The sequence below is a fragment of the Lynx rufus genome, unplaced genomic scaffold (genome assembly GCF_022079265.1).
Source record: "Lynx rufus isolate CCGP_SWC_20201006 ecotype Redwood Valley unplaced genomic scaffold, mLynRuf1.p SCAF_18, whole genome shotgun sequence".
NCBI lineage: Eukaryota > Metazoa > Chordata > Mammalia > Carnivora > Felidae > Lynx > Lynx rufus.
The window spans coordinates 22,845,257-22,858,513 of NW_025814832.1; the positions used below are offsets into that span (position 1 = coordinate 22,845,257).

At 57.8% G+C, this 13,257-nt stretch overlaps 1 protein-coding gene across 1 annotated transcript; it reads right to left on the reverse strand.

Moving 5' to 3' along the window:
* Positions 1-8,346: 8,346 nt before the first annotated feature.
* DLX4 (distal-less homeobox 4) lies at positions 8,347-12,741 on the reverse strand. The gene is made up of 3 exons (XM_047080459.1): positions 12,486-12,741; positions 8,837-9,033; positions 8,347-8,595 (listed from the first exon to the last, which is right to left on the reverse strand). The coding sequence occupies exons 1-3, from the start codon at positions 12,739-12,741 to the stop codon at positions 8,347-8,349; spliced, it is 702 nt and encodes a 233-aa protein (XP_046936415.1).
* Positions 12,742-13,257: the final 516 nt, after the last annotated feature.

Consider the following 13,257-nt stretch of genomic DNA (forward strand, 5'->3'; position numbering starts at 1 on the left):
AAGTCTGCCATGTTCAGATGTCACGGAAGGATGGCCACTAAGGACAGAGCCATGTGCTGGGCCTTAGCGCCAGCAGAAGGGAAAAGGGCAGGGATTCATACTTTTCAGTTACCCATCAGCTAAGAGCCGCTCTCCACACTGACACACTTACAGTACTCTACTATTTTGTATTTACGTTATAACAGGAATATTTCCCCTTATTTATTGCTAGAAAACAGCTACCTACAGTGTCTTATAGGCCACGATACCAAAGCATTTTTTTTAAATTTTTTTTTAACGTTTTATTTATTTTTGAGACAGGGAGAGACAGAGCGTCAACAGGGGAGGGTTAGAGAGAGGGAGACACAGAATCCAAAACAGGCTCCAGGCTCTGAGCTGTCAGCACAGAGCCCGACGCGGGGCTCGAACTCAGGGACCCCGAGATCATGACCTGAGCCGAAGTCGGCCGCTTAACCGACTGAGCTACCCAGGCGCCCCCAAAGCATTCTTAATTCTGAAAGTTTTTTTTCCCCTAGAGTCTCTTGAGGTTTCTTTTTTTTTTTTTCATTTTTTTAAATGTTTATTTTTGGGAGAGAGAAAGAGAGAGAGGGAGGGAACACGAGCATCGGAAGGGGCAGAGAGAGAGGGAGATACAGAATCGGAAGCAGGCCCCGACATGGGGCTCGAACCCACCAACGGTGAGATCATGACCTGAGTGAAGTCGGCGCTCAACTAGCTGCGCCACTCAGGCACCCCCTCTTGAGTTTTCTAGGTATACAGTCAAATATCGGTAAAAAGGAGTGGTTTTACGGGTGGTTTTTAGCTTAGTAGAAGGAATTCTGGGGCTCTAGGAGGTATAACCTTTCGTGAATACAGGAGTCAGGGGCCTCAGAGGCATTGGCCCTGACCCAGGCAGGCGCGGATGGTCTCACCTCTCCAGGTACCTTCTCATCTGGGGTGCCCAGAGCCCTGTCCAGGGAGCGCACTCAGACATCCCCACCCTTTGGCCAGCCCTCTGCAGGACTTCCTTCCTTCTTCTCAAAGCAGCTCTGATCCAGCCCACCACTCGTGAGGCTGTGTTTCTGGGGAAGGCAATCGGAGCTGGAGATCAACAGGCGAGCAAGGGTGCTTGGGTAAGATCTCTTATGGACAGAGAAGGTTTTTCTTGCTTGGCGGCCAGAGACAGTGATAATAATTAATCCTCCCGGAATCCTAACTGTATTATCATAATACCATTTGTGTCTTAACTCCTTCCGTCCTCACAACAGTTCCTTGAAGAAGACCATGCTATCATTATCTTAATGTTGCAGTTGAAGAAGGAGGTTAGGAAACTTGCCCAAGGTCACAGAGTTGGGTTTGAACTCAGGCCCCGGCTCTTTACTATTTTGTGTTCCTGGAGATGGAACTAAACTCTTCACCACTACATGGTAAGCTGGTGAGTCAGAGGAGGATTTAGGTGGGTGGGGGGAGAGGGCCACTTTGGGCACCAGACTGGTATGGCCGAAGTGAAGAAATAAGTCACCATATCCCCTGAGGAGGTCACAAGGGGTGGACGAAGCCTGCCTTGGTGGACCCAGCTGATCCCCCTGGGCTTGGAGAATGTGACAGGAGCCCAGCAGAGGCTTGTCAGGAGCCTCCTGCAGCCTGGCTTCCCCCAGGATCTGTTGGCGCAAAGAATTCCCGGTGGCTCCAGGGCTGGGAGGAGGAGTTTGCAACAGGCCCCGGCTTGCAGAGACCGAGAACGCAACTGCTGGGTCCAGGTCCGGCGGAGAGGAGGTCCGCCAGTGTGGCGGGCAGTGGGAGGGGTGGGACCTGGGCGGGAGTCACGTGCCCTCATCCACGAGCAGTCCTCTGCTCCTCCGCACACAGGCACTGAGGCCCTCCTCTCCAAAGAGGACGGGAGTGCCAGGGTTGGGAGAGAGGTGGTCAGGCAGAGGAAGGAACCACTGAGTGGGGGAGCCCCCAGTCTGAGAGGGGAGGCCAGTGCCCTGTTCGCTAGCAACCCAGTCTGAGGGAGGAGTACCAGTCCCGAGGGGTCAGGCAAAACAGGACACAGAAGGTGATCACGGGAGTGGGCTTCTAGGCCGGCCGAGGGGATTCCCGAGCAGAGGGGGAAAGAATGAGGTCCCCCCCTCCCCGGGGGAGCCTTGAGATCTAAGTCGGATAATCTACATGCCATGCCCCGGGCTCTATGTTCTTCAGGAGCTTGATGTGGGGAGGACAAGAGAGTGGGGGCCGCAGGCCAGAGTGGAATCCCTCACGCTGGCCAAAGGGTCTTTCTTCCATCGGACCCCCAATTTAACCGAACTTTAAAGGGGATGGTTCAGAGGAAGCAGAGAGGAGTGTATTCCACATCTATTCCATACAGAGTGGCTCCCTCCCCTGGAAATGAAGTAATCTCTCCATTTTAGGGCCAGAGAAGCCGAAGGCCTGGCACTGTGAGGCATTGAATCAGAATCCTTGATGTTTGGAGGAAGCTTGGAGCCGACTCCTTTCCCTTCCTGGACTGGCCAGACATGTCCCCCAGGATGCCAATGGGGCTGCGTACCTTAGAGTCATCAAGCTATGGGGCTGGAGAGATGCTACTGAATGCATCTACTCTGATGAGGGAAGCAAAGCCCTATACTCAGGAGCTCCCAATCTGATGGGAGACAGGGGTCTGTCTGACAAAGCCCCAGACTGGAGTGGAAAGTGCTGGTAGGCACATATCAACCACTAGACACACACACACACACACACACACACACACACACACACACGGGATCTGGCAAGGGCAAGAGCAATTATCTGAGTTTCAGAGAGGGTATGTAACTTGCCCAAGGTCACACAGCAAGGAGTGGCAGAGCAGCACTTTCCTCATCAGGCTGTGATCCCAGCTCCCTCTTTGCTAGCTGGAGTTGCCCTCAGGGCTGGGGAGCAGAGGGATCAGTGAGGCGTATTGGAGAGGACCGTCTTTGGGGTCCTGGGCCTCGGCTGGAATCGCTGGCCGTGTCTGGGAGCCATGGGGTGTGCCAGGAAGGGCTAGCCCACCCGGGAGCTCTTGCCAGAGCTCAGGAAAAGAAGGAGGCAAGCCTTCAGGGAACAAAGCAGATAAAGTCATAATAAAATGATCGGGTTTCTGTGGCCCTTCAGTCTCCCTCCCCAAGGGCTCACCAGGGAAATACTCCCCGAAAATAGGAGACAAAGAGCTAGCAGAAAGGGCCAGAATGAGAAAAGGGTGGGAGAAGAGAGCGAGAGAGAGAGAGAGAGAGAGAGAGAGAGAGAGCAAGACAGCCATCCCCACCCCACACGCACTCACAGCTGGGGAGGCTAATCTGTGTATTTCTGGGTGTGTTTCACCTCGTCTCTGCATGTGTTAAGTCCCTGTGACTCTTCTTGGTTCACCCCTGTGTGTGGCGAGGATGTAACCTGTGAGTGTATTTCTCTGTGTGTCCGTGCACGGCCCTGGCAAGGCTCCACGCACGTGGCCTCACGCGTGCCTCTGTGCGCGGCTCTGCACACCGCAGCGATGCGGCCATGTGTCTGCCTGCCTGCGTGTGCACCTTCTTCAGTGGAAATGTGTGTGCATGGGGGGAGTCCCCGGGCCGGGGTCCCTGCACCTGCCTGGCTCTCTGCACTGTCTGTGGCCTTTGTGTTTCGAGAATTGCGCTGGAAGGGACTTTAATTCCCTCCTGAACCCATCTGTGCCGGCCAGGAAAGGGGGGAAGCAGAGGCATGGACAAGAGGTCACTTGTCCCTCTCTAGGAAAGCCTTTTGGCTTTACAGCTTGGAAGGGGAGAGGTGGCAGTCACCCCATAGTCACCGGGGACTCAGTGGCTCCCCCCCCGGGGACCCACAGGCAAGCTTCTCAGAGAAGGGGTGGGGCAAAGGCTGGAGCAGAAAGAAACCAGAGCAGGAGATCTCTTCGCCCAGCCTTGCACTGGGAGAAGCAGGGAAAGAGATAGCAGAGAAGGGAAGGCATGGGAGAGAAATACTTTGTGGGCCACAGAGTTTTTCTTTTCCACCATAACTGCTAAAATATTACTCACCTCGTGGAACAGGGGCTCCCAGGGAAAGGGGGATCCTAGTCCCTTGAAAACCAGCTGCCTGTGGGCAGGGCTTAGAGGGGTCTTTGCAGAGGCCTGAAGCCACCCTCACCGCCTGGTCTTAGCTCCCCCCTCCGCCCTTCGACCTGTAGTCCCACCCCCACCCCTTCCTAGGCCGCAGGACTCCCGGTAAGGAAAGGGTTATCCAGGTGAATGGGGCGGGAGACACCTGTAGGATGCTTTTCTGAAGGAAGAGGCTTCAGTGGCCCTGAGGACAGAAAGCTGAGAGGAGATTTGCCACCACAACAATGGAAAGAATGGAGCTTAGACTCCCCCCCCCCCAACTAGCAAACAGCGATCAGGGGAGGAGAGAGAGTGGGTGTCTCATCACCTCCTTGGAAGCAGGAAGTCAGTGTAGCCTCCTCTGGCTTTTCCCCTCCCTACCCACATGGCTTACGCTTTCAGGGTTTCAGGGGGAAGTCCTGGATCTCCAAGACCCCGTCTACACAGGCCTCAGCTACCCGGATAACATTCCATTGACTCTGGATACAATCCCAGAGGCAAGTTCAGGCATCCAAACTCCAATGAGGTTTGGAGCTGAGTAATCAGCTGCTAGGGCTAAACAGACATTTTGTGGGGGAACAACTAGCTCCCCACCCCCACCTTGCACAGCAGATTTGGGGATGGGGGAGGGTCAGCCTGTCACTCCGTGGCTTCCCAGCCCCCTCCCACCACCCCGTTCTCCTACTTCCCACCTGCAAGTAATTTGGCCAATGGGAGGGCAGTTAAGATTGCAGTGTGGAATCCCTCTAGATCTGTGTGCGTTTGGTGGGGAGGGGCTGCCTCCTCTTCCCCCCCCCAACCCCAGACCCCGAGTGCCCTTTTCCTCTTCACAGCAGCAAATTACTTGTAATTATCTCACACTGAAAACCTTCAGGAGCTGCTCCCCAAATTGCTTTAATTGAATTAATTGAATCTCATTTTGTTGGGGGAGAGAATGGGGGGGCACGTCTTAAAATAGCATGTGGGGAGAGGGAAGGGAAGCCCCCAGTTTTTCCCGTGGCGGAGACCCTTGTAGGTGAGAGAGGGTGCCCTGGCCTCCCGGTTTCCATTTTCCAGCCTCAGCTGATTTCAGATGCCCTTTTGCATTTAGGACCTTGCCGGTGTCCTGCTTTCAAATGGTGATGACAAGGAATGTGTGCCGTGCTCCAGCCTCCGGGCCCCCTTCCTCCTCCCTACCCCCAGGAGGCAGAGAGGTGAGAGGTGAATGGATGGCAGTGGCAGTCTGAACTCACCCCGGCCGTGACCCCTCCTCCCTGATAATCACACGGCAGCTATAAATGCCATTTGTGAAGCGCGTACTAAGTTCCAGGCACCGTGTCAAGCGTGTTACAAGCACTATCTCATTCCATCATCACAGCTACACCGGGAAGCAGGTCCTATTAGCATTCTCATCTTAATGGAGGAGGAAAACCAGGCTCACAGAGAGGTTAAGTAACTTGCCAAAAGCCACACAGCAGAGCTGGACTCTTTGGAGGCCAAAATCCCCATTCTGAACCGATCAGTTTTGTTCCCCCCCCCGCCCCCGCCCCGCTCCATTACTGACCCAGTTTTCTCAGAGGGGAGTCTTCAGGGTAAGGAACCACAGGTTCCCCTTCTACAGCTTAGATGGCTTGAGGGAGGTGAATGGAGCTCATCCTCCCCTGGGGTTTCAATCCCATCATCACCCAGGAGCCCAGGGAGACTAGACCAACTCCCAAGGGGAAAGGGCTCCTGTTTCCTTTGGAATGGTCGGGTGGATGGGGGTAGGGAATTGGGATGGGGGGGGCAGCCGGCCTCTGGCTGGGAGAGTAATTACACTCCTTCTGCTACTTAACTTTACAACCTGGGCTGTTGTTTTAACGATGCGACTCGTGTTGGGCTGTCCAATTAATCTCGCCTTTGGAGGCTTTCCGAGATGGGGCGGTAGATCTTATCTTGGGTCTGTGGAAGAGGAGTGTGCAGCCTACAGTGGGAGGAACAGCCGCCCTGAGGCCTCGTGGCCTCAGAGAAGCCCTGGGGAAGGGATCTGCGGCTGCCCCCTCAGCTCCTGTGGACTGGGGCTAAGAGCTGGGAAGGCACGGATGGGGAGGAAGAGGCAAGTGTTTCTCCTCTTGGTACCCTCAGTCCTCACTCCTCCTGATCTTGGCTTTGGCGCACCCCATGCCTTTGCCATCCCCAGGATAGCACTCCATGGTGTTTTGGTGAGTGGGGGAGGCCACTGACCCACAAGGGGCCTAGGAGGGGCTGATCGCAGCCCCCCCCCCGGGGTGGGGGTTCCACTGACTTGCGTACCCCCTCTACCCTACAGAGACTCCAACTCAGGCTCCTCTCTGGGGCCAGGGGGGTTGGCTCCAAGTGCCTGAGTGGGCTTTTCCAACTAGGGCGGTCCCCAGTTCGAAGTGCTTGGGAACAGGTTTAGACAGTAAAGGGAAAGATGACTCTGGAGCTTTTTGCCTGGAATTGGAGGCTCCTCCCCCAATCCCTCAGGCCAAGCTTGGGCTGGATTCCCTGAATTATTTGCAGCCCTGTCCTTGGGCCTCTCTGCCACTGGGTGCTGTGTGTGTGTGTGTGTGTGTGTGTGTGAGAGAGAGAGAGAGAGAGAAAGAGAGAGAGAGAGAAATAGAGAGAGAGAGAGAGAGAGATGGGGTGTGGAGGCCATGAATCTACCGCTGGATCCAGGCTGAGTTGAGGGCCCTGACTATGCCCATATTACTTCCTTTCACCAGGCACTTACCACAAAAGTGGCTGGACATTTGTCTGGCTCCCCCATTTGCCCGCAGGGTCTGCCTCAGTCACCTTGTATCTCCAGGATCTCACAGAGCAGAGGCTTCACCAATGTTTGTTGGATGGAGAAGTCCAGTTCCTTCTGGGATTTTCTTCTCCTCTCCCTCCCCCTAGGTGGGCTGGGGCCTTTACGCCCCAAGGAGCACCCTGGGAGGACTGGACTGGCTCAGTGGGCGTGTCCTGTCCCCAAGAGCAGGGAGCAGGGGCTGAAGATGGGGCAACAGGGGACTTCAAAGTGCCCCCGGCTCCCTCCAGAACTGGGCCAGGGGAGAATTTGCGAGTGAGGACCACTCCGACTTGGGTCATTCCCAGTATTAGCATCTTCCAGTTTCACACTGGAGCGAATGAAAATGGTCATCAGAACGTTCCAGAGCTACACGCACAGAGCTAGTTAGGGGTAGAGGCAAAACTAGTATCCCATCCTCTAGGTCACTGCTGGAAGAGTCAGATGGGAGGCAAGAGAGAGATGGGCAAGCAACCCCCACCCCCGGAAGTCAGGAAACAAACACACTTCACAGCCAGGGCCCAGGTTTTTATACAGATTTAATCTCTGAAAGCTCATGATGTGGAGGATGCTAGATGGGTTATAAATAGGAGCGGTTCCCTCAGACAGAGACAGCAGTGAGGAGCTGAACTACCAGCCCACCCTCCCTGTTTGGGGGTGTCTCTCCTTACACTCATCCAGAGAGTCTGCTTGTCCCCCATTCTCCCCAAAGTGTCGCCCTACTGGGTTTCCAAGAGGATGTGAGTGTGGGGATGATGGGTATTAAGGGTGGGAAAGGCGGCGATAGGCTCTTAATAAATACCCGTTGAATTAAAAGGATAATCGGATCCAGTATCTACTAAAACTGAATAGACACAGGAAAAAGAAGGCTTTTTTTTCTTTCTTTCTTAGAAGAACAGCTTCAATTACCCATAGGTCCACAAGCCACATTTTCAGCATCGCTTCCACGTCCCAGGGGGGTGAGGCAGTTTATCTATCAGTCATGGGGGTAACGCGCTGACCTCCAGGAAGAATCGGTGGAGGGTGGGAGGGACTCGGTGGTGGTCGACTTGAAGACACCGGATGCCCACTTCACTTCCGCTTCTGCTCAGAACAGGGTTGGGCAAGGCGCAAGGCACACAAAGAGGAAAAAATACTCAAGTGTTTCTTGTTGGTGTTGCCTCCAGGCTGGCGGTAGACTGCAGTCCAAGGAAGGGATGGGAAGACCCTGTGAAGGTCCTGAAGAAGGTCCTGTGAGGAGTCTGCACTTCAGCCAGTGACTCTCCCTCCAGAGCCTCCCATCAGCTGGAGGGGAGGTGTCCAGTCTATGGTAGTGGTGGGGGGCAGTGGTGAAGACCAAAGTCCTTGATTAGGCTGTTTAGGTTACAGGGAGACACCCTTTTTCTTCTCTAGCGCCTTTTCCTCTTGAGAAAACCCATCTGGAGCTGGTTTCCTCCAGGACCAGAAGGGGTGCAGGTGGGCTGGGTCCTAGGCTTTGTGGAGGACTAGGGGCCGACCCACCCTTCCCGGGACTCACATCATCTGAGGTGAAGCCAGGACATCTGGGGAGTGATGCTGATACCAGGCCCCAAAGCTGTTGCTGTAGCCGCCGCCACCGGTGGGCAGGGCCCCTGCCTTGGGTAGATCCCAGAGGGATGGGAGGGGTGGGGAGCAGGGAGACAAGGAGGGGGCTCTCCCAGGGAAGTCCCCTTCCTGTCCTCCAGAGTTCTGCTTCAAGAGCTTCTTGTATTTGGAGCGTTTGTTCTGAAACCAGATCTTTACCTTTGGGGAGAAGAGGGGAAAGGATAGAAGGTGAGGAGAAGAATGCGTGTGGAAGGGTGAGATCCAGGGAAAGGGACCCAGCAGTGGCGCGCAGGCCCCTTGGGAACGTGCCAGGAGAACTGTGACAACGAGGCTAGGGGGCTCCTCAGCCTTTCAACCCTCCCCCCACCCCGGAAGGGGTGAGTTCCCAGAGACCACATCAGGGGAAGGCTAGCTGCAGGAAGGATCGGGCCGGCCTCACCTGGGTCTGGGTGAGGCCGAGCTGCGCGGCCAGCTGGGCCCTTTCGGGCAGCGCCAGGTACTGCGTGTGCTGGAAACGCTGGTTCAAGTGTTGCAGCTGCAGGCTCGAGTAGATGGTCCTCGGTTTGCGGAGCTTCTTGGGCGGGGCCTGCGGGCGCTGCTCCGAGGGCTCCGGGGACAGCGGCGGCTTCTCCGAATCTGGGGGGCGGCACAAGACGGTGTGCTTGGGGCGTTGAGAGGGTCGGTCGCGCGGCTTCCTGAGCTCATTTGCATCTCGTTTGCATGTAGGCCTCAGCTAAGCAAAGGGCGCGGGTACCCGGCTCGGCCCTCCTCTACCTTCCGCTCCCCGCCCCCTTCAGGCGCCACGCCCACCGCGCGCTAGGACGCGGTTCTTGCCCTCAGGGAGCTCCCACTCATGGGTCCTGTGACCCTAGGAAGTCAGCGCCAAGGGACGGAGCGAGGGTACAGGTGGCGCCAGGGCCGGGAGGTCAGAGTTCAGGCGGGTGCGGTGGCGCCAGCTCCGGGTAGGGTGGGGCTAAAAGGCTCGGTCGGGGGCTGGGCTGAGGCCTGACCGGGGCAGGGCATTCCAGGCCGAGGGAACTCCAGAACAATGCTCAGAGGCCCGAGCCAGTGTTTGCGTGGCAGCCTCCCCGCTGCCGGGGGTGGGGAGGGTGGGGGTCGGAGGGGCCCGGCCAATTGGGCCTTGAGGCCAGGATGAGCACCCGCCCCCCGCCCCCCCACCAGAATCCGAGAGTGGAAAGTGCCCTCAGGGTTTGCCATCCCCTATTGCGAGGCGCAAACCCCAACCCGAGCTGCACCCTGCAGGGAAACTGACCAGCCCTCTCCTCCCCCGTGGCCGGCTGGCTAGGGGAGGCGGCTCAGGGGCTCTAGAAGCCCTGTGGGAGTGGGACAGCCCCCTCCCGCTCCCCGCTACACTCACAGAGGGGTTCACCGCTCACGGGGAAGGTGGCCCAGGTTCGCAAAGCACGCAGCGCCGGCCAGCGCAGGCCCTTCGGGCCGCTGCAGGATCTCCCTGCCGTGCTGCCCCGTGAGATCTGGTCACCTCCTGCCTCCAGGCCCAGCCACTCTAGGAATCTTGGCGGGGGAACAGCGGCCCTAGAATACGGGAGGTGCGGGGCGAGGGGTCCTCCTCTTCCCCTCTGAGCAGCCCAACCTGCGCCAATCTGCGGGGGCACCCTGGGATCATTCCATTCGGGTGATAGGGCTGGGAGGCCCAAATGACCAAAATGCTCCCGGGCTCAGGGCAACGTTTGCAGCTTTCCACTCGGGGCTGCCGGGCCACTTCAGCCGAGAGAGAACTTGGCCCCGGTGCCCAGACGCAGCTAATGTCGGCCCGAGTCCCGCACCCTCACTCTGCCCCTCCTTCCTCTGGTCGTGCTCCCCCCGACGTGTGGTTCCCCGCCCTGGGCCGGCCGCGATGACCAGGTGCCTTCACCTCCCCCGCATCCCTCACTCAGGGCCCCGGGCGTTGCGGGCTTCTCAGATCCACCCCCACCCCGACCCCCGCCCCTGCCAATTCCCAGAAAAACCGTTGGGTTTCCGCTCCCCGCCCGCGCCTGTCCGGCCTCCCCTGCTTTGACCCTACCGCTCGAAGCCCCAGGCTGGCCGCCCAGCGACCGACCACCCGCGCCTCTCCGGCTGCGGCTGCGTGAACCACGAGGCTCGGGTGGTGACGCAGCGCCTAGGAGGCAGCCCCCGCTGCTGCTGGACTCCCCCAGCCCTCGGTGCCCCAGCTCTCCCAGAGGACGCCCCTCCAAATGCCTTCCCCCGACAGCTGCCCTTCTCCACACCAGCTGTGGCAAGTCACGACTGGATCTGCCCTGGTCGCGATTATGGAGCCCAAAGGCCTCCCTGGAGGCACCGCCGCCGCACCCGCCCGCTCCCAAAGCTCCCTTGGAGCCAAACCTTCCCCTGCAGCGCGGGTGGACACACGGTGGGGCAAAAAGAAGGGCTCAAGTCCTCTCTCACACCCCCAGTCATTCGGTCTAGAATGGGCAAACCCACCAGTTTCGGGAGGAAAACGCTACCATTCTAGTCTAAGCACGTGTATGGTTTTCGTTGGATCCGGGGAAATTCTGTAAAGAAAAGGAACTCTCCACTCTCTGGCCCTTAGACCAAGCAGAGGGAAAACAAGGTGTGTGGAGGACAGGGATGAAAATACTAACCCTGTAAACAATTCTCTGAAGGACGAGGCGATCTCGTTCCCACCTGGCCACACACACATAGACACAAATGTCCCATATGAGCATATACTAAAGGGAAGTCCAAGGGATTCATTTATAGAACGTAGGTCATTTGTATAAAACAAACAAACAAACAAACAAACCTCCTCCCAACTGCTCCTCCTTTAAGGAGGACAGACACAACAGCCTGGGAGAGGCAGCTGGCATCCGTGCACAGAAGGCACTTCACTTTGGGGGCTCTGAGGAAATTCTCTAAAATCCTCTTTTCTGGCCTCATGCAGTGAACACCAATCTGCAAGGACTAAGTGCCTGGAAAAGAGGCATCCACACCCGGTCCCAGGGCCTCAGTTTGCCCATCTGTAATCCAGTAGGTTGAGCTCCCAAATCTTTAGGGTCACTTCTGGCTCTGATGGTTTATAAGCTCATGTGTTGGAGTAACAGGGAAAGGGAGAGAGATGTCCCGGTCCTGGGCTGACACAAGCAAAGGCACCCAGTAGATGTGCATCCTTGGAGGAGACTGTGCTAAAGACAGTTAGGTGGGGGCAGGGAGGGCAGGGGACCTGAGGTCTAATTTGGAGCTAGTACGGATCAGCATATACAGTTGCACGGGTTCTGCCCAATACCGGGCCCAGGACCAGGAAGACAGGCTGGCTAGCTCCTTGGCTTCTTTGAGGCCTTGCAGTGAGCACTTTCTCAGGGACTCAAAGTTGCTCCAGACAGCAGGAAGTGGGCCCTAACCTGTCCCCCACAAGGGCAAGGGGTGGATCCTTCACCAGGAAGGATCTGCATCAGGATCTATAGCTAGAGGCTGCCTGACCCACCTGTGGCTACATTCTTAGAACAATAGGTGGTGGGGTCCTAGCCCCAGATTCTTCCTAGCTGGAAGGCCAGCTCCCAGCCTCCATCAGGCATATTCAAGCACCAGCCAAGGGAGACGGGGAGGGGCCCCCAAATAAGCCCCCACTTCCACTGTCCTCCAACTGGGACCGCACTTCCAATTGTCTGGCTTGGGCTGGAGCACTGCTTTCGGAGACAAGACAAACCCGGAGAGGCGACTTGGGGAAGGGAAGGAGTACACGACGGAAAGAATCCTGGGGCAGGGGCTAGGCACCCACACCCACATCTGGATTGTTTCAGTTTTCCGTTACACGTAGGTGCACACCACCCCGCTGCTCCAGGGGGTGGGGTAGGGAGCCCTGCCGCCCGGCTTCACACAACTGCAAATCGAAACCAGGTCGGTCTTGAAAGGAGACCTAGATCAACTCGCCCCCGCCCCTCCCCCCTGTCTCCCGCCCCATCCCTTCGCCCTCCCCCCACCCCCAGATCCCTTGGAATCTGAGTAAGGTCTGAATCCCGCTAGCTGCGCCCAACCAGGCGAGGGCGAAGTTTAGGGACGCAAAGGATCAGGACCCCAGAGGTGGGAAGAGCTGCGGCGCCCGGACTTACCTGCCTTCGGCTCCTGCTGAGAAGGCGCCGCTGGTTGCTGGCAGGGCAGGTAGGAGTCTCCCGGAGTCGCCGGCGCAGTGTAGGAGTAGGGCAGGAGGTGGCCATACGGCCCAGAGTAGGGCAAATCGGAGGCGACTGCGGTTGCGGGGGACAGGCCAAGCGGGTAGGCAGCCACTACCGATGGGACAGGGGCGATGTCCGGGAATATGGCTTTGGAGGCGTCCCGGCCAGGGAGGGAGCAGGGCAAAGAGGTCATCGCGGCCGGGGCCGGGGCCGGGGCCGATTGGCCTAGGCCATGGCCCGGCACGTAGTCCGCTCCCTCTGCCAACTCTTTCTTTTCCGAACCTCGGGCGTTGGGACCGGATGAGCCCGGATGAGCCCCCCAGCCAGCCTCCCGCACACTTAAGATCCCGGGGAAAGTGTCTCTCTGTGCCTTTTCCAGCGGAGAGCGCGCGCCTGGGAAAGGGGTTCCGAAGGGGTGCCCCCCATGGCTTTTCCCCTCCCCCCTAAATCCATGGGGGCCCCCCTCGCCTCGCTCTTGGGTTCGGTTCCCGGGACCCGACGGTGGCACCGCCTACTTAGACGCCGCGGATTGGCTACCGCACGCAGTGACCTCACGGAGGCTGGGGCCGGGGCCCGCCCCCCGGGGCAGCCCGCGGTAGGGAAATTCAGAACCGAGAGGTCCGAGGGGCGGTGCACACGCTCCAGGCCCAGCTGTCTCGGGGTCTTCTCCAAGAGGGATACCGGGGTGGCAGGGCGATTGGGGCAGTCT